We start from the raw sequence: 21,744 nt of genomic DNA, 5'->3' as shown, positions 1-21,744 counted from the left end.
CACCCTTGATAACAACATTCCAGCTGAAACCCTGCACCACAGGTGTCCGTGCCACGCATTGGAAAAGCTCTGCAGGTGCATTGGTTTCTGAGGGAAATCCGTGTCCCGGTGCTTGCAGGAAAGCCGAGGAGCGAGGGTGCGGGCAGCGAGCGGCTGTCTCTGCGGGAGCCACGGACACTGCCGCTCCTCCCGGGACCTCCCGCCGGGTTCCTGGGCTTGGTTCTGTGGATTCTCCCAGCCGCTCTGACCATACATTCAGGCTCAGCGAGACGGCAGCAGCCCCGGTCCCAGGTGGGTGCCTTGTGTGTCATGCTAAACCTCATTCTGAGCACAGCCCTGAGGCAAAAACTTTGCTTTAAGCCTGTGTATAGTCCCACTGGAACCAGTGTCTATTCGGGTAAGATACTAACCGAACACATCAAAAAACGAGAACTGGAGAGGAAAACCATTAGCGATGCTACCTGGCTTCGTAATTAAATAAACGCTTTTGCCACGCAGCTACGCTGGTCCTGTGTTTCTCAGTAACGTGAAAAAAGGTCCATTAGCGTAGTGAAACCGGTTCCCAAAACTGTAACTGGATTATCAGCAAAGTATTGAACACAAGGGCTCAGCTGGAGATCAGCAACAGGGGTGGCGATCACTTTGATTTTGTCACGTTTCTAATTGTAAATGTGACTTGGTCTAAAGGAAGGCTTTTGAAGGTGGTCTTTGTTTACACAGGAGGCTTTAAGTACTGAAAACATTAGTTTGCAGGGAGGATGGTTTGTGAAAATATGATGATTCAAAGTAGTTATGCCAGGAAAAGTCTTTAAAGATCTGTTCTCGCTGTGCCTGGAATATTTGGTGCGAGGGACAACTTGTTTGCTTTTCATGGATTTCATAGCAGGTTTTGAATTTTCTGCAGCGTACTGGTATTCTAAATTTCTAAAAGGCACCCAAAGAAGAACACCAGTTACGCAGTTCTGGTGAAGTAACTTCTGTGACTCTGATAAAGTTATTTAATGGCAACTATGTGTATTCAGTGTGCAAAGCAGCAGAACTCCAGGCCACTGGTGGATGCTTGTATCTTAAGCGAATGCAGAGTGCCAGGTTCTCTCTGTACACAGGTGAATTCAGCTTTATTTCCTGTTAAAATTATGGCAGACAGTAACTGTGTATTTTTATTATTTTTTCCCTTAAACCTTTCTCACCCCTTTAAAAGTAAAAATAAAAGAAAATCTCACTAAGTTTTTCAGCATTAGCAAAGCGAGATCCTTATGGGTCCCTGTGCAAGTGCTCGTTGTGTACCTGTGTATGTAGTATGGATGGATGTTTTGCACATATATTTTTAGGCATCAAATGCTAACTCTAAAGCCCTAGAGGAGTCGGATTAGAGAAGGAGAATTAGCCTTCAAAGCAGTTGTGTTACAGTTCCAAACACTGCTGTTACAAGCAAACAATTAGGGAACACGAACCACCCTGTCTCTAGTTCACTCCAGAATTTGTTGGCCCTAAACAGTCAGTGGTTTGGCGTAAACGGGTTCTTAGAACCAAATCCACCTGTGGCAAGGCCGGTACGACACCCAAATCAGACCATTGTTTTGTAAAACCGTCCAGTCAGAGCTTTCTAACAATTTTATTTTGTTCCCTGATATAAACATTTCCCTTTTTGCAACCCGTTTACATGCTCTGCACGCCCATGGGGAGGAGGATGCTGCTGCCCCGGCCCGAGGTTGTGCAGAGCGGCGCTGACGGGGCACAGCACCAGGGGCCCCCAGCACCAGGCTGGTTGTAATTTGAGAGCGAGCAGCGTGAAAACACCCACTCTCAAATAACAAGGGTTTTACAGTTGCCTAACGCTGAGTTTTAAGGTCATTTATGAATGAATTATACCGTTGAGCAAATACGGGTTTCTAAAACAATTATTAGCTTAAAATGCTAAACCCTTTTCCCTGGTTTTCTTTTGTTGAGATGTTTTTGTTTGAAGTAGAGGAACCATCAAGAAAGAAGATCCCTTGCCAGTTGTTAATTAGTGTAAGGAGTGCTACAGCAGCAGTTTCTAACAGTTACAATGTTAACACTATTCCACATCCTATAGGACAAGTGTGTTCAGGATCACACCTTTTAGGTAAACACTGCAGTGTCTTCAAGACACTTCAGGATGTAGCAGTAAAAAAATGATGAGAGCCTATATTAAAAGAAGAAAACGCTACATATACTTGCATAACTGTAAAGAAAGGCTGCTGCTTATTGCCTGTTGCCACTACACATCTTTGCAAGGAGAGAATATAGGAGTCCAAGAAGGAAAAAGAAAGAGAACCTTGTTCTTCTTGACAAAATTATTACCTCTCAACAGAACACTAACTTCAGACATCTTTAAATTATGGTTCTAGGCTCTTCCACTCTCTATTTGCCTGTAATTATTTTTTCAATCAGTTGACTGTAATTAACATGTCCTAGGAGAGCGAAGTGAATGGGAATGGCTGTTTTATACATGCGGAGCATGTGCACCCCGAGCCCTCCCAGGCTGGTCGGGGAGTGACAGGAGCAGAGGAGCTGTGAAAGCAGTTAGAGCTACTGAAAACATAAACCACGGGTCCTCATTAAGGAGACATTTGAAAACACCGTTTGCACTCAAATAATGATTTTAAAGATGAATGAGAGAAAAAAACGTACAAAAAACCTTAGTGGAGCATCAGCTAACAGTTACTTCAGGCAATGCTTCCTCAGGCCTGTGAGGGAGAGGGATGCTGTATGTGGGAGCTTTGGATTGATCCATGCAGAGCGCCGGCATCTGGGAGGCAGAATATGGACAAATCCATAGGCTTACGCTTAGCATTCGCAGTCACTTTAACTGTGCTCCTCACAATGGGCAATAACACATTTTCATAATTCTTATTAGTATTACTTGAGAGTGCAAGAAGTTAAGTTTGCAAGCAGCTTCCAATCTAAACTCCATTTTCAGCTGCCCTGAACTTATTAAACAGACGGAGAGCGGTTCACTAGAACGTGCAATAATGAATTGAAACATCTAACTTTTAATTTATTCTTCCTTTTTACATTTTTGTGGTGGATAAAACTCCTAGATATCAGTATATGTTTTTCTAAGCTTTCCCATTACCATGGTATGTGAATGCTCTGCCCTTGAAAGCAGCAGCAGTGTGTGTATACGTGGATAATAATTAGCACTCAGATAGCACTTTCCAGTTCAAAGACATTCATTAATCACTAGAGTACTCCTATGAATTGTGAGGTGAGGGAGTATTAGCATTGGGTAGGATAGGGTGTTGCCTCATTAAAACAAGTCTTGTAAGCAAAGGAGGTGTACAGTTTTAGGTAAAAATAATCCAAATATGTTTGTAGAAAATATTTGAATATTATAACAAAAATTTCAGGCATCTAATCCTATATTTGCAAACACAGAAGTAGGATTAGTTCCCCGCTGCTCCCAAGCAGTACTGAAAGTTACTGCAAACCAGTATGATGGGAGAGGTTTATTTAAATCTTTTGACAGGAGTGGCACTGAAAGCAGTGCTTTGCAGGTCTGCTTTTTGCATTCGCTGCCTGGAAGCCTGGTGGTCGAGCATTTTTACTGCGAGCAATTTGATATTATGATAGTGGATCAGTCCAAGAAAGACAAAGAGCGAGGCTGCACTCGGGATTGTGTCTGACAGCACGTGGCTGTTTGGTCATTCATAAGTTCTGCGGACATGGCATCCTCTCCCTTGTCTGCTGACAACTCTGTGGAGAATGGCATTGATAAGATAATAGTCTAAGGGCATGATGTAATTCTTAGGCACAAACGCAGGGGATTGCCTTTGGTCCATCTAGATCAGGATCTTTCCCTAATAGTAGAATCATAGAATCATTTTGGTTGGAAGAGACCCTCAAGATCATCAGGTCCAGCCATAACCTAACTCTGTCACTAAACCACGTCCCTAAGCACCTCACCTATATGTCTTTTAAATGCTTTCAGGGGTAGTGACTCCACTACTTCCCTGGGCAGCCTGTTCCAATGCCTGACAACCATTTCCGTGAAGAAATTTTTCCTAATGTCCAATCTGAACCTTCCCTAATGTAACCTGAGGCCATTTCCTCATGTCCTATCAACTTGTTACTTGGGAGAAAAGACCAACACCCTCCATGCTACAACCTCCTGAGTAAAGGGGGACAATCACTTCTCTAGTCCTGCTGGCCACACTATTTCTGATATGAGCCAGGATGATGTTGGGCTTTTTGGCCACCTGGGCACACACTGGCTCATGTTCAGCTGCTGTTCACCAACAACCCCAAATCCTTTTCCCCAGGCACTTTTCAGCCACTCTTCCCCGAGCCTGTAGCGCTGCCTGGGGTGGTTGTGACCCACATGCAGGACCTGGCACTTGGCCTTATTAAACCTCATATAACTGGCCTCAGCCCAACGATCCAGCTGGTCCAGATCCCTCTATATGGCAATCCTACCCTCCTGCAGATCAACACTCTCACCCAAATTGGTGTCATCTGCAAATTTACTGAGGGCGTGCTCAATGCCTTCATCCAGATCATTGATAAAGAGATTGAATAGAAGTGGCCCCAATACTGAGCCCCGAGCAACACCACTTGTGACCGGCCGTCAGCTGGGTTTGGCTCCATTCACCACAAATCTTTGGGTTCTGCCATCCAGCCAGTTCTTTACCCAGTAAAAATTATGCCTGTCCAAGCCATGAACAGCCAGTTTCTCCAGGAGAACGCTTGGGAGAGAGTGTCGAAGGTTTTACTGAAGTCTAAGTACACAACATCCACAGCCTTTCCCTCATCCACTAAGTGGGTCACCTTGTCATAGAAGGAGACCAGGTTGGTCAAACAGGACCTGCCTTTCAGAAACACGTGCTGACTGGGCCTGATTGCTTGGTTGTCTTGTATGTGCCACGTGATGGCACTGAGGATGACCTGTTCTGAGACCTTTGCTTCAAAGGAAAATTAAAAAAACCCTTGCAGAGCAAAGTGGTAGGAAAACTCTCGCCCAGAAAACTCTCCCCCAGGCAAAGGTCTGTCAGTCTTTAGTTGAGGTCACCTTCTTTTTAGGTGGGTAGAGCATCTGAGACTGGCTGTCTCAGGAAAACATGATGTCAGGGGATGCTGCTTCCACAGCGCTACCAGCAACTGCTTCCCAAGAGCTCGGTCCCTCACAGAGAACAGGGGGATCAGGGGGCACAAGGTGGCTACAGCCCCTTGTTTCTTTCTGTTGGCTGCTCGCAGAGACCCTGTAGAACCCAGACTACTCGACCCCACGTGCAACTGGGTGCTAGTGCTTTCATTCCCCCAGATCATTGGTGAACAGCCCAGCTAAATTAGCCTGAAGATGAAAGGAACTGTGCCAAGATGAGAACAGAAGAGGCTCTTTTCCTGTGTGGAACCAGGGCAAGGGAAGGATCAAGGTGGGACAGAGACCCTGTAAGGCTCCTGGACACCACAGAGCATCTTTATACTCTCCCTTCCTGGGGCTTCACTGGAGGGTGCCAGTGCATCTCCCAGGGAATCAAGGAATGCAAACGAATACCAGATTCAGGTTCATATTACCATATACATCAGCAAGTCAACAAAACACCATACTGTTTGCATACATCTACTGATTGCTAAATTGGACAATTACAAATCACCTATGAATGAATATAAATGCCTAGTTCACATGTACACAGTAAACTTCGTTTCTCATGCTGCGTGAGCTTTGGTTGACGTTCCTTTAGCTGATAGCAGGCTGCTGGCTCAGGGCGGAGTCAAAGCCTCCCATTTATTCAAAGGAGGGCAGCACCACGCAGGTATCTTTGCCTCCTGAAAGCAGGGATTGACGCGTTCCCACCGAGCACTTTGTGTGCTGTTGAATAACCAGGCACTAAGCAGCAGAGATTAGCTTGGGCAGGAGCTCCTGCTGCTCTGGTTACTCCACTCTCGGGAGGCAAACTGGGATGTCTGCGTGGTGCCGCCGAGCTCTCTGGGGGGGTTTGGGCAATACGGCCTCTCCGGGCTCTGCATGGAGAAACGTGGCGCTGCATGGGCACAGCCTCACGCGTAGCTATTGTCTTGGCAAACTGTCCTCAGTTAACAGCATGCGTTGACTGGCAGTATTGTCAGTTCAAAGAGAGATGTTTACAAATGCAAACATGTTTTTATCAGTCAGTCTTTACCTGATAGAAATAAAAAGGACACATTAAATTTCAACACTCCCCTAGCTGATCTGGGGAAGTTCAACCGTGAGCCGTTGGCAGATGGGAGCTCTGATGGGTTTCTGTCCTCTACTGGATTTTGTTTTGTGTGTTCCTGAAGAGTGCCATAATGGAGCACTTACTTTATGCATTGTTAAGATAATTTTACTTAGATTGTGTAATATCATTAGAGACTGGGGTAAGTGACTGTGGGCAATTAACTGAACAGAAAAAAAGTGGGAACACTATTACTAGAAGAATATTAGAAAAAGATTTGCTATTATTACTGAAATGATCACTCCTAGATACATTAGCTGTGTTTCTGTGAACAGCAGCTGCTTCTCATCTCTGAAGCTGAGCCAAACATGCATTTACTTGCTTCAAAGCCCTTGCAGAGACAAAAGGCCTCCAAACACAGGGCACTAGGTTTTCCATCACCCAAGTGTCCACTCTCTGCTTTATCCCTGACTTCTAGATCAGTCTTGTCATGACATTTACAGAAGAAAAAAGGATTTATAAACATTATTTGTATTAACCAGGAAAACTAACTTTTTATAGTAGTTTTACAAACGTAGGTATTGTACTAGAGGTGGAGATATTAGAAGTCATATTACTCTGTATCTGTCAGCACTTCTTGGAAACAGGAAATGCAAATGAATCCCAAATATTATGCCCCAAATTCCATGGCTTCTTCAACATAGAAAGCAGTAGGAAACTATTCATCCTGTGGCTGCTTCCATTCACCAAACATTCATCTTTGGGTGCTGGAGTTTCTGTCACTGTATTCTTGCTCCTTTATCAGTAGAACAAAAACTTTGCTTTTCTCTGAGATTTGGAAAGAACAAATTTGTTCCCAGCCGATATTTCAAATCAAAATATTTTGTCCGGCTTACTTGAAGTTCATATGTAATTATGTTCTTCTTTGTGTAATAGCAAAAAATAAGTATTTTGAAGAAGGCTGAAATAAGACATTCTAAGTAGAGTCTGTTCAAAATGCCCTGCCCCTGAAATCTCCCCCAAATTCTTTCCTGAAAAAAATCTGGATTAATATTTTTCCTTCATATGGGCACAGAAATTAAACCTGTTTTGATGAAGTCACAAATAAAGTTAAAGGTTCCTCTGACTCTGACAATTCCTTGGAAATCAGAAGTGAAACACTTGAATGGAGAGACACGGCTCAGCCTTCCCACCTCGCTGTGATACCGCCCGTGTCCGAAGGCTGATGGGAACCCTCGACCCCAGCAGCTCCAATGGGTACGTCCTGAGCCACCCGCCAGTGCTGCCACATGCACAGACCAGTTAATCAGTTTGAATTTGACAAACAAAAGCATACCCGCCCTGTGGGATTTCATGCAGCGCCACTTTCAGCTCTCCGTTTTCCCAAGAACCACTCGCAGAGGCAGGAATTGGCGCTCGGGTGAATCGGACCTACTGACCTGCCCGATGAGCTGGCGCATCTTCTTCCCAGCAGCTTAATTAGTCTCTTCTGTGTCCCAGCGATCCTGGGTGAACACACTGAGCTGACCACCTACATTACGTGCCACCCTACGCACACCATCAATGTTGGAGGAAATTAAGCAGAACTTACTGCCTTTTAACAGCCTTATTCTCCAGTCTCTGAAGTCATTATGCATTTTGGCTTGCAGCATCTCCTCCAATTATGCAAAATGGGGGCTACTTGACATGAAGAGTGTGCTGAAAATTATAGGATCCTCTTTTGCTCACATATACATGAATCCATATACTGCAAAAAGTGGGGAAAAGGGGGTTTAGAGGCTTTCTTTTATTCTGGTGGAAAATTGTTCTGTCGGGTATCAGTGGGTCCCGTTCTACTCTGTTACGTATATCAGTTTTGTGCTTTGGACCTGCACAACACCAGAAGGTATATTCACCCATATAACGTACCAAAACCTGAATTCTAGCATAACTGCAAAAAGCTATGATACTGTTTTATGTGCTTGAAGTCAGAGTGATAACATATGACCCTTTTTCCCATTCCAAAACCCCCGGCAAAGCTGCTCAAGCTGCTCCTCTCATTTCCATCACATTGTACAATAGGAAGCGGGCACTTCTGGTTTCCACTTTCATCTACAATTTAAGACCAAAAGGGACAGCACTCAGTAAACAACCAAAATAATCCTTTCAAAGTCGAGAAGATTTCTTTCCTATCTTTCTGGGTGCAAATTGTAGCAGGAGTCATGTGTTACTAATCTCCTCAGTACTGCGGCATTCCTTAGCAAGTTAATACACACACCTCTCCAAGATCCTCAAGGGGTTATAATGCTATTCCTAAGCTAAAATATAATCTCTGAAGCAGTTTGCATTGAAACGAAAAAAGTCTCCTTCACTTTGTTTCAAATTAACATCTCACAGCAGCCGTACAGTGACAGTGTAAATAGCGAGTGTCAGGAATGAATGTGTCCGGCTTTCTTCCACAGCAGAGCAGAAGGCAACACTTTGCATGGCAGAGCTCGTGTGCTGAAAGCCCGGCTCTCCCAGGCTCTGCCTGGCAGCAGGATTTATAGGGTATTGTCCCACATACAGTATTTCATACAGTAAATTCTGCTGAATGCACTGAACTCTGTTGTAAAATACAGTGGAAAGGTTCCTACTTTTTCAGGTGCCCACTTGGTTCTAGTTAGAGCCCAGTCTGAAATCACAGAATCGACTGGGTTGGAAAAGACCTCAGAGATCATCGAGTCCAACCCTTGGTCCAACTCCAGTCCGTTTACTAGATCATGGCACTAAGTGCCATGTCCAATCTCAGTTTAAAAACCTCCAGGGCCGGTGAGTCCAGCACCTCCCTGGGCAGCCATTCCAATCCTGACCACTCTCTCTGCAAAGAATTGCTTTCTAATATCCAGCCTAAATTTCCCCTGGCAGAGTTGAAGCCCATGGCCCCTTGTCCTATTGCTGACTGCCTGGGAGAAGAGACCAATCCCCACCTGGCTAGAACTGCCCTTCAGGTAGTTCTAGAGAGTGCTGAGCTCACCTCTAAGCCTCCTCTTCTCCAGACTAAACAACCCCAGCTCCCTCAGCCTCTCCCCATAGGGCTTGTGTTCAAGTCTCTTCCCCAGTCTTGTTGCTCTTCTCTGGACCCGCTCCAGCACTTCAATCTCTTTCCTGAACTGAGGGGCCCAGAACTGAACACAACACTCCAGGTGTGGCCTCCCCAATGCAGAGCACAGGGGAAGGATCACTTGCCTCTTCCTCCATTTGCCTCAATCTCTGTTCTATTTAAAGTAATGACCACGTTTTCAAAGGTTTTTTTTAGATGACTGCACCATCATCACATGACAGTGGTGATTGCACATCCCTGAAGGTGCTTCTTTTGTCTCTTTTGTAGGTTTCCTGGCTATTCTGAACAAAAACATCTTCTTTCAGAAGATACGATGCACCTGGAGTAAGCTGGACTTCCAGAGGTACCAAACAAGTAATTACCCCAGACATACTCTCTCCTTTATGTCAGTATGAAGCAAATGTACATTGGAGTTTGCTTTTAAAAACTGAATTTTCTGTGCAGTTTTGGATGTGCTAAGGAGAAAAAGATGGCATAACCTAAAGATTTTATGAACTCCTTTTATATAGATATGTATATATAAACTTAAACAGTATGTTGCTAGCCATTGGGTAAAAGTTCTATTCACATGCCAAACCTCTTGATATAATGAGATTTTAAGTAGTATTTATAACAACAATTCTGAGCAGCTTTATGTACATATAGGTACGGGGCCCTGTCCTGTAACATTACAGCTTGACTTTGTGCCAAATGTAACACGGTTCATATAATACGGTGTGGAGATTCATGATTCCTCAATGCTATTTCCTTTTCCTAAAAGATAAAAGTATTTGAAGTGGAGATTCTTTGTCTGGGACTCGTAAGCAAGCAAGAAAAACAGGAATACTGTGAAACAGTCCCTGTAAGCTCAGAATGACAAACCTCTGTCACAAGTAAGGGTGGTTTTAATTCTGCACTTGAGGGATCAAAACAGCAAAATTTCTGCAAAAGCAGAAAGAAAACAACCTCCTGGCTCACACTGTGTCTAGTTCATTGTGGTGCTACTATGGTTACTTCAGGAAGGAGAAAACAGCCCTCGTAACCTTGAAATGGAACATTTTGCTGTGACAGTGGAGTGGCTTCCTTTATTGACTCAAGCAACTTTTGTAATGGTGTACATCTGACTGTTTTCACCCAATACTGGCTCTTAATCCTTCTAGCCATGATGACTAATTTGTTTCTTATTGAAATTTTACAAATGCTTTCTCCCTAATGAAAGATCACCATCTGTTTAGTCAAGGTACTTTTTCACTTAGACTATGCCTGTATATCAGAGATAAGTTATTTCCTCTTGTTCTTGATTTATGCAGTTGAAACGCAGCAGCAGCTAATGGAAATGAGATATTCTAGAAGCAGAGAACTATTTTTTTATTCTTCTCTAAAATACTATTTAGATTTTCTTTCCAGCTTTCCTTCCCCCAGGATGTATCGCAAAGCAAAGTGAAACAAATATTTGCATTTTATTTTGAAGTGCAATTTCTAAACAAAACAAAGTAGGATTCTTGGGTTGAATTCAGCGGTGGCGCTGCTGCAGTACATAAAGGGAAGCTGCGCTGGGCGCTGCGGGGTTCGCGGCTGGGTGTGCGGCAGCCCGGCTGTGACGTGCCACCGTCTGCACGGGCTGGCAGGTCTGGACAGGGACTGAGCCCCTCCAGCTCGGTTTGGGACCAAAGGGAAGAAGCCGTTCTGCAAGCTGGGAGATCTCCTGCGTGTGCATTAGGGAAGAGAGATATCTGGGGGCTTTGCTGTCACATAAAGAGGGGTGAAGTGGTTCAGTGTAGTGATGACTGAGGGCAAGTACACTGGAGCTGGTGGGCTGCAGAGAGGCAGAGCTGTGACATGTCAGGAGTTTCCTGGGGAAGCAACTGAGAGTTTGGGGTACACAGTGCCTGTGCAAAGGCAGCATGGGGGTGTGTTTATCGGTGTGATAGTGGAGCATTGTTACACAGGGTGGTGAACTTTTGCCCTACCCTTGCACTCCTTGGCTTCCCAAAGTTTTGCAGTTAGGCAAGGTCGGCTTTGGGGAGGGGTTGCAACACCACCCGCAGCTTCAGCACAGTCCGATTATGCTTTAAAAGACAGGAGGGTATAGCTGCCTACAGAGGCATGAGGAGGCAGACACGGTTTGTGCTTGGAACTATGGCTCTTTCATTGGTTGCAGTACCTGCAAGACCAGGTGAGGAAGGAGGTGCAAGGTCGTCTGACACAGAACCGAGGTCCCCAGTGACACGGGAGCAGAGACACCAGTATGACGGTCACCGTACACAGAACTGGGATGCCTGTGTGCAATGCACTTCTAGTTCTTCCTTATCTGTATGCTACTATGCACTAGAATTTCAGACGCTCCAAATTTCAGAGCAGCCAGAGGAAACACATGGATTTCAGAGGAACCACTCAGCCTTTCAAATAGAAGGAGATTTTCAATATTGAGCTGTAATAAGAATCCTGAATAGGCATGAACTCTCTTTAAAATCAGTTCTGCAATGCTGGTAGAGTGGGAGAATATTACTGTTTGGTTTGCTGTTATTCAATTATTTTTAAGCACCTTTTGTCAGATTTGTAATAAGAACAGATAAGGCAACTAGCTGCTAGGCATACTTGTGTGCTGTAAATATCGGAGATCATTAAATGTCACTGGGAAAGTTCCTGTTGTTACATTGATACTCTGTAGGAATGGATATACTCTATTGACTCGATGCATTTGACATCAGATTCAGTTTGTAATTCCATCCCTTCTCGGCTTCTGCATTCAGTGAGGGGAAGGCAGACGCAGCCTGGAAACTTCTGTTCTTTACTCCCTTTTTGCTGTAGACAGGCAGAATGGTGCCTGCTCCAGGAGGTGCAACAATTGCCAGAGTATTTGTGACACAGAGGCATCCTCCTGGGGAAGAAAAAGGGTGTTCTGGTATTCCCCTTCCCAGCACCAATGCTCTGCCTCTGCTGATGAGACGCTTACCAGCATGTCAGTACTGATGAACTACGCTCAGATAACTGAACAGCAAAGATAATATACAATAAGGATCTTTTGTTGTTGGGTGTGTTTAGCCCTGTACCAGGCAGGGTTATTCCAACACCGAGGAATGGCAAGAAGTAATTGCATTGATTTTCTATTTTATTTAACATATAGATGCACTGTTGCACAGGGAATTATGTGATTTGCATGAAGTTATTTGGGGTATTTCTTATGAAAGCAGGAGCTGATGCTGGATTTTCATGCCACAGATAGAAACTAATCATGAATTCATTAGTGACAGATGAAATTAAACTACTATTTTTTACGCTTTTTTAAAGGCTTGATCAAGTATTTGGCTTTTAAATACAAACCCCATATAGAGCAAAATGTGTATCTGAGGGGAGTATTTCCCACTAGTAGTATTACTAGGGTACCATTGCTATTGATATACTCTTAATTCCACAAAGGCTGAGGAACCTTGGTTAAAAGGCGGCAAATAGTGTAGTAATGTAAGAGGTGACCAGGAAAACGTCAAGGCTGGAGACAAGGACCAGGGTGCTGCCATATGCTGCAGGACTTGTTCCACACCTGCCACCCCCTGAGTGCTGCAGCTCTTGTAGCAATTAAGGGACATTTAATTCTTCTCTTTTCTTCACAGTGTTTGGCAGAGATATGGTTCAAGTTAGTCTCACTGCTTAGCTTTGGATTTTGTTGGCTACATCACTGTAATATCCCTTTTGGACTTTAATTTTCCGATGATAGCACATAGCTAAATGGTTTTCTTGCTCAGTTGTATGGGTTTGTAGTCCCTGCCTTCAGTGGTGTTGCCCAGAGAAACCAAACAAAGCGCAGTTCTGCAGCTCTGGTGCCGGAGCTCCCGGGGCTGTGTGAGTTTATTCTCTTACATGCACAGTTTGATAGGAAAAAATTAAATATCTGCACTTTCAGATCTAGGGTCTCCTTAAGCTTTCATTAAACTTAGGCGGCAGCAGCTAATGGTTACAAACAGAAAATGGAAAACAGTGCCAGTGGGGCTGAGCTCTTCTGGTTTGCCCACAGTGTAAGTTATCTCCAGGATAAACTACATCAACTGCACTTAAACCAACGCTAAAAGATGCTTCACTAACCTGCCCACAGAAGTAACCAGCACAGAGATTCCATGGCCTCCTAGGACTTCATCAAGAAATGATCATTTTAATAATATTTTCTGCTCTTATCACTCTGTAATTATTTCCATGATGGAGAAACAGGGCGTGCGTGACCCAGGGCTCCCGAGGAGCAGGCAGAGCCCAGCAGCCTCCAGCTTGCCACCAGCACACCAGTGACAACGGTTTCACTCAAACCACAGCGACAAAGTTTTAAGTCTTGCTTCCATCAAATTCAGTTTTCATATCAACATCCACATGTCCAGAAAACAACCTTAGACCCAGTCTGGTTCTTCTTAAACCTTTCTCTTTAACATAAGCTTCCTACAAAACCATAGGCCTGTCTGTTTACAAACTGATTAAGCCCCCGTAGGCCCAGCTCTGGCACTGGCAAACTCCTCTGAAGCTTAATTCTGATTATTTGCATTTCCTGCACTATCCGCTAATGCTTCATGGTTTCACTTCATACCCTTTCGAGAAGCATTTCACAGATGCAGCGTTCTCCAGTGAAGCAGATGGGAAGGTTGGCAGCTCAGGGGCTTTCCTAAGAATTAACCTTGCCTGGTGCAGCCGGGCACTTTCCACTGTGAGCTGTCCCACCACCGAAATAAATTGCTAAGCCCACAGGGCGTAAATTCTTGTATTAAGCTATCCAAATTTAAAATCAAGACCTTAAAAATAAAATAGATACTGACCTTTTAGCTCATTTATAATTAAAACCCGTTCTAATGTTGTGCATATAAATAATAGATAGCTGTTTTCACAGATCAATGCCTTCTGCTGCTTTATAAGAAACATTTTTAAATAAAATTACTGTGCCTTTAAGTTTAATAGGAAAATTTGATGTGTTAGCAACTGTGGGTTGATCTCTGTACATTTTTCAATTTTAAATTGCACTTTAAAAATGCAAACAATTATTAATATTGACTTGGACTAAAACAATATTGAATTTCAATATATTTCTGGCTTTTTTATGAATTGCACTGCACAGCCAGTGTGATTATGATGAAAGAGTATTTGCACGCTCAATTTCTTTCCAGCAAGAAACCTTGAAGAGTGCTAGTTGTGTTGAGGCTGATAATGATAAACCCGTGCATTCAAGGAAAATAAGACTACCTTAAAAATCTCAACTGAAGCATAGTAAATTAATATTTCATCCTATACGTGCCGTTCTTATATCACGCTAGCTGAACTTTTGTTACTAACAAATATTGAGAATTTAGTTAGAATGCAGCTCACTGCCTGAGCCCTGTGTTTTGGTTGTGCATCGCATACAATTATGAAATGGTGTCAATCCATCACTGCAATTTCCTGCGACTAAGCAAAGACGCAAATATATTCATGTCCAGGAATGCTCTAAGATGCCAATTCATTTAAGTGCCGTTAAAACCATGTTTCTTTGCTGCGGCTGGAACGAACTTTCGTGGCTCTGTTGGTAGAGGGTTCTGGGCTTTTCTTCTGATGTCAAGGATGATCTCGAGGCCTGTTTGCTAATTGCTTGCTCAGATAGCCCAGCATCTCCCTGGCAGCCTCATCTCGGGGACAGCCCTTCCCTGTGCGCTGCAGCCGTGGCCAGCGAGGTGACTCCAGTGGAGCATCCTCGTGACAACACACGGGAGTGCGGGGCCAGGGGGCTCCTGAGAGCCCGGGGACAGAACTGTGTGGAAAACAAAAACCTATTCCCCTGGGGAAAAGAAGCGTATTGAATCAGGACAAAACGTCAAAGTGAGACTTGCGTCCAAATGGATTTTTAGAAAAAAAATAATATATTGGGCGCTTAAGCGGCATTTTCATTGTGCTTGGCTGCTAACCACGCAGGCAGCTGTGCAGAAGACTAGTGAACTGCCAGGGGGTTCCAAGGCATGTGGAGGGCTCTGATATCCCCCACTCCATCCTCCTGCTCTCCTTGGCAGCCCTTGCCGTGGCGGGGGGACAGAGGGCTGGGGCCGTGAGCCCCCAGCAGCCAGCCGGGAAAGCGGCTGCTGAACTCCGAAAAGCGGAGCTGAGGAGCGTGCAGCAGCCGGGCCAGCCCTCCTTTGGATTCTCCCAGGGATAAAGAGTGTTTTTCCAAACTTTCTTCTTCCACATAGCAAACTTCAGTTCTGTGAAAAGGACATTTTTGTTACTGAAAATCCTTCTGCTGGAGAATTCCCCAACCAGCTCTTTTTCTGGAACTTACTCCCACATAAACTGAAAATAACCCAAACTTGGTGACTTTCCAGTCATGTTACAAAAGCTAATGTTTTGCTGGAGTCCCTGGAGACAGCTGAGTTGTGCAACTTATATTAAGAATGTGGTAGTAGCCAGCTAGCCAGTGTGGGCAGCACGGGTGTGACTGCTGCCCGACCTTAATTCAATCATCTGTAATGAATAATTAATATTATTGAGGCACTTAACCTTGAATAGTGTTGCAATTACTTTGATTATTAAATAAAATCCAGAAAGCGTTTATGACATTTGCTATTTTTAAACCTAATCATTTTGGAGAGCGTCATTCAAGAATTTTGAACACTCGAAATCAGTAAAATGGAAAAATGAAATGACGTGTGATGTTTCTGTACCTGACAAGGTGCTCTCTAGCGGGATTTCTCCCTTCTGTGGGTAGACAAGTAGGCAGGTAACAGCACGTGCCCTTCTGTTCCCTCATTTCACAGGTTTCACCTTTTTACGCTCAGATGCCCATTAAAGTATGGTCACCTCCCTGTTATTTCACGTTGTAATAGCGTTGTGGGTTTGATTAGAGCAAGTCAATTTTCATTGCCAAAATGGCTTTTTAGCCAAATGGTACCTTTCAGAAAACGTGGTTTTTGGTCATAATTTTGTCATGTAAGAGGTGCTTTCCTTGACAAAGTTAAGTTCTGTGTCCTATATTGCCAAACTAATACTGTGAATATTGCTATAATTTTATAATGCATACATGTGTTGCATGAAATATAGTCTATCGATAGAAAATACTCATAAGGACTCCAGCCGCCAGGAAAAAACCTGGAGCTATATCATCTTCATGCAGTAAATACAAACCACGATACTTCTCAGCAGAGAGAAGTCTGGTTTTTAAGAAGGAAGGATGTTCTTCCTGTTAATTTTCCCCTTGGTTGATCCAGATCTTGCCCGGTCACCACTTACTCTTTAGCTTGAGCAATTTTGGATACACAACAGATTTTGTGCCTCCCAATCTCAGCAGCCACGGCCGACAGCTCGTTGTGTGGTGCCCAAGGACAGACACAAGGCAGGAGGGAAATATCCACATACCAAAATCTACCTTTTTGTAATTATTGTGTTCTCCTGCCTCATCAGATGACAGCTCATGGTTGTGTGACTCCAATAGAGGAAAAACAGCGTAGGATTTGAGGAAAAAATATTTTTAAAGTCAAATCAGGCTGCACATTATTTCTATCCTTCTTGTAATTAGCGGTGTGTGGGCTGATCGCTTGTAATGCGCTGTGGTTAGAACTGAGGCGTGGCTGTGCCGCTCTGGGTCTCACATGTTGCTGTTGAAGTTTAATGTGACAAACTGGAGGAGCCATGAGAGGAGCTCCTGTGGTTCCAGACAGCAGTGTTTCAGCTCCGCAGCCCTCGTCAGGGCTATCAGTGACTGGAGTTTATGTACATTCACCAAAGTGAAAATTACAGCTTTGCCCGTATACCGACGTGCTGTGTGTGCCCAAGAGTGGCTGGACCGCAGTGTTAGAACCCCAAAATACCCGGGTATAACAGAGGGATTAAGCGTGCCATTTTAGACTTCATTCTGGACTTTCCCAGCTTACAGCCAGCCCACTCTATTACTTTTTTTTTTAATTGTTAATATTCTTTATTATTTATTTTTACAGATGACTTTTGCATCTCTTTTCAGTAGCATCACGACTGTATTACTAAATGCTGCATTGCAACACAGGGAGGATCTGAGACCTCTTCAAACCATTAGCTCTGGTTTACACACGCTTCCAGCACACATCGTGTGAAGAAAGCACTAAAGCGCTTCTTTCCCACATAAGTATACTGTAACCGCGATATCAAAAATGTGTGTAACATTACTAGAGATCTGTAAAACAGAATTAATTTAGAGCATCAAGATTAACATAAGTAAACTGTGCATCTGATGGCTAATGGTTGTGATGTATTTATGTTTTAGAGACCTACTGAAACATAAAAGAAGCTATTTTGGCTTGAACCATTAGTGGTAGCTTGTTTGCCGCCTTCATTTATCTTTTTCTCCTTCTTGCCTCACCCTTTTTTTTTTGCTATTCTGCCCATGTATAATCAGCAACTTCCTGTTAAAGTGTTTTAATGTCAAAGACATTAAAGTGATAACCCAGGGGACTTGGGAGACAGCACAGACAAACAGCAACTGTAGGCAGAGAGCAGGCTGCTTGGTGGAGGAGTTTTCAAGCTGAGTGTACGTGGGCTATTTCTAAACTGTTCTGAAAAGTATCTGAAAAGCAGCCTTATTGTCATAGACTTACTTATCTACAGAGGGATTCAGGCACTCTTAGGAAAAAAATAGCAGTCTATCAATCGGGAAAATAAACACACCCCCCAAATGAAGATGTCTGAGGGTGGTGAAGGGGTTGAGCTGTGTCAGCAGCATGACCTGAGCCTCACTCCCCCAGCTCTTCCCAGTTCAGCTGCAGCTTGTGTTATCTACTTGACTGACTGCTTACCACTGACTAAACCCTTAAATCCTAATGATCAACACCATCTCTTCCCTCCACTCTGAAAACCAGTATAAAACTCACACAGTCGTATCAGAGAAGAATTACACAAGGCTGCAAGTGAGCTGCTGAACCACCCGTTAGCACAGAGTGTAAGTAGGGCGTGATCCTCTCTGAACTGGCTTCTTGTTTGTTTGGCTGAGATGCTGGACAGATGCTGGAGACTGCATCTCGCTGAATGAGAGAGGAAACGAATTAGCAACTGGTTTTCTCCCACCCTGTGCTCCCGACTGTGGATTTGCTGCCCTTCAAAATGTTATGACTCATGCATAAAGTGTTGCTCATCTCCAGACACTCAACTTTTCGCTAGCTTGAGACTTAAAAAACAAGAAGCCATAAATCTGTCTTTGCTGTAGGTCTCCAGGCATGTAACCTTTACTGTATATGCCATCGTGGCATTCAGTGTCTAGTCTGCGCTGTGTTGATCAGCCGCACGTACTTGCTGTGTGCATTGCAGTCCCTTGGATCCTCCCGTATTTACTCTTTGCTACCCTCCCCCATAACTACAAAACTAAGTGGGAACGGGATCTCTTGGAGAAACAGCCCAAGAGGGCCTAGGCAATATTTTGTGCTGAATTTCTCTCCTTAGACCTTTATATATCATTGGTGTGTCTTTCAAGACACCTCTGGGATTTTGAAACTAATTTTCCATCATCATTAGTGAGAAACTTATCCTTGTGCTTCCTTTCATTAATGTCTAATACAGGAGTGAGAAGAAGTGCTGTATATGCACACTCTTTTTAACTTGATGATGCCATATGCAAATAATTAAACAAGGCACAGAAGCAATGGTTAAACATTCTGCAAAACTTCCTCATTAAACTAAGCAATTATCTGCAAGAAGAGAGACATCTGAACCCTCTCCCTCCACACCCATGATAAAATCTCCACATCTTGCAGATGTTTAATTTTTGCCCAGCAGGAGAAAAATCACATTTAATTACCATCAAGGGCAAGGACAACATGGTGGGTGCATAGATGGTGACATTCCGTTTGTCAATGAGGTGGCTGTGACTTTGCATGGGATCTGTTCGGATATTGTATGCAAGGTCACAGCTCCATGCAAATTCAGTGGAAACATTCTTGAGTTCCAGTTATGTCATGTGCCACTGTGCAAAAGAAAATGATTCATGAACCTCTAGGGCTGTGATGTGCTGTTTGGTTACGGTACAACTGGAGCAGTTAATACTTCTGGTTGTCTCGTCCTGCCTGCTGCATTACATTGACATAATGTCTTTGAGCTGAGTAGTGAAGTGAGCTGAGGAAAATGATTGAGCCGAGAAACGGTCCATCAAAAGAGAATGGCACTGAAAAAAAGTTGTATTTGTGGAGATAAATATATTTTCAAAACACTAAATCAGACTAAACCCCTCCATGTTCTGTTCTTGCAGTACAGTTTATTTAGTCACCTCCACTGTCCCTGTCACTGTAATAGCCAAGATTTTCACAATCTATAGATGTGAAAACAATGTTTTTGATCCCATTTTACAAATGAGGAACTGAGGCAGAGAAACCTGAAGAACTTGCCTAGAGAAGTGGGAAATCTGTGGGCAAGAAGAGGCTAAGTTTGGGCTTCCCACAGTTCAGGTTAATGTTCTAGTTACCGAATCCTCCTCCTTTTCCTTAGTTACTGGAGAATAATGGAAAAGGTAAAATGTTAATTTTTTATATAAGAAGAAATTGAATATGCAAATCTGAAAACAGGAATAGATTTTTTAAACTTACAACCAGGAGGCGTGCAAATCTGCCAAGAACTTCAGTTAAGCAACTGCTTCGCACTAGCTGGGATGTAGCTTAGTGCTTTCAGCAAATACACAGATAATTAACTGAAGCTCCTTTTGTTCTAGCTGACAACATAAAAGCAACAAGAGAAAGGAAAAAAAAAAATCACTGGGGAGTAGTGTGGTGTCTTACAAGGTTTCCAGTGCAGTACACACAGGATTACGTTCATGAGCTTTTCTGGTGCTAATGAAGGGGTGTCAGACTGGCAGCACCAAAACACGATGTATGTGCTGAAAAGGAACAGTATGAGAAGGAGTAGCTCATATTTCTTTTTGCAGACACCAGTGAACAGTTGTGCAGGGAAGGCCACGTACTTTCGCTCTGTCTCTCTCCATGGTGGCACAGCTGGCTGCACCGGCAGCTGGAGACCGAGAGGAGCAGCTTCCGAGGTGTTGCCAGGGCTGTGGCACAGAAAAGCAGTTTGCCCGCAGGGAAAGGGACCCAAGCTGGAAAAGTGCAGTATATAGTGCTTTATTATTACTACATATTATGTGAAATATATGGCCCGTGATAATTATATGTTATGTGCAGTATATAGCAAGGATATCACTGTCATCCCTCTGGAGTGTCCCTGCAGATCTAAATGTGCACAGAGAGGGTCTCTGTCCCACAGGACTGTAAGGTGAGGGCACTTAAGAGCTTGCAAGCTTTTATCTTGCTCACTCCCTCCAACAGCTGGTAACAGATTACTAAAGCACCATATTAATCTATTGTAACAGCGAATGAGGCATCTCCTAGAAAGCAGAAGGTACCTTAACCCAGCTTCTCCCGTAGCCACCTGGCATCATGATATGTTAGCAGTAAAGTTATTATTGATTTTCCTTATTGTAATGGCAAAGTCAAAACCTTTATTTACATAACAAGAAGTTTTTTAACAGAACAGGGTCTGTGAGGTGCTCAGCAGCTTCTTCAGATGAGTTCCTGAGAGGTGTTTTATGTGGAGCAAGGTTAGTGCTGCAGGATACACGCAGTTCTGAAGTCTCTGGAGCGGGCTGGGAGGCAGATGTAAAGTGTGTTTAACAGGCAGCAGCAACAAGCAGAAAACCACCACTGGCAAAAGGACTTGCTGAGGTGTCTGTTGCTGCAGCTTTGTTTGCCAAATAAGTTGTCTGTAAACTCTGCCATCTTTAAAATTCTCCACAGTGATAACAGCGCTTTCCCTGGAACATTTTGTTGAAGCTTGCAAATGGAATTATCTGCTATGACTGCTCTTTTGAGCAGTGTAAATCTTCAACAACACTCCTAAATAAACCGGTGATATACAGTGCATGGAACACCTATTTTTATAAATATCTCTGCAGAGGAACGCTAGAGGTAGGAAGAATAAATTACAAGCAAGAAAATGGCATTTTAAATGTGCTCTAACCCTGTTTGCTCCGACTGTCTCTTGGCACTATTCTACATTAACTTAGCTCCAGTCCCTGGAAAGGCAAAGGTCACAGCTTTTATTTACATAACACAAAGTTTCTAAATAACAAGCATTAAAGAAGCGAAGCTTTGCAGGGGAAAAAAAAAATAAAAGGTATGAAAAAGAAATAGTAGTTTAGCCTCTGCGGCCAAAAAGATATCAGCATTGGGAATAACATGCCATTTTAACAAAGATACATAAACACTATCACCTGAATATAGTACAAATACCAGGCTCCCTGCTGGGGAAATCATATCTCATTTCAGGTGAGGGACACCAAATTACCCTCTGTTGCCTTGTACGTGCTCAGTGCTCGGCACCTCACCACGCACAGGACACCTGTGCTTCTGCTTTAGGCTCTGACTGCTCCTCAGAGACCTCAAACGACCTCCCCCAATTTGGGTGTAATCCCAGGTATGAAGCACTACTTAATCTCATCCTGAACTACTGTTGTGTGTAAATGTCCAAAGCTGAATTTAGTGCCTGGAAAGGGAAGGAAATGTTTAGCAGTGGCCCTTTGAGCAC

General features: G+C 43.7%; 1 protein-coding gene across 2 annotated transcripts in view; it reads left to right on the top strand.

Annotated features, from left to right (window-relative positions):
- PEPD (peptidase D) overlaps positions 1-21,744 on the top strand; it is a 227,865-nt gene that overhangs the window by 626 nt on the left and 205,495 nt on the right. The window contains exons 2-3 of one of the 2 annotated variants that reach the window (XM_065028417.1): positions 119-291; positions 9,508-9,583. Coding sequence is in view for 1 of the 2 variants with exons in the window: in XM_065028413.1 (XP_064884485.1) it covers positions 9,508-9,583 (76 nt within the window). In the remaining variant the exon portion in view is untranslated. The remainder of the gene's footprint in view (positions 1-118; positions 292-9,507; positions 9,584-21,744) is intronic. The other variant, XM_065028413.1, reaches the window with a different exon arrangement.

This window comes from Columba livia, chromosome 13 (genome assembly GCF_036013475.1).
Source record: "Columba livia isolate bColLiv1 breed racing homer chromosome 13, bColLiv1.pat.W.v2, whole genome shotgun sequence".
Lineage (NCBI taxonomy): Eukaryota > Metazoa > Chordata > Aves > Columbiformes > Columbidae > Columba > Columba livia.
Note: the sequence above shows the minus strand (reverse complement) of the source record. Positions and strands in the feature narration are given on the sequence as shown.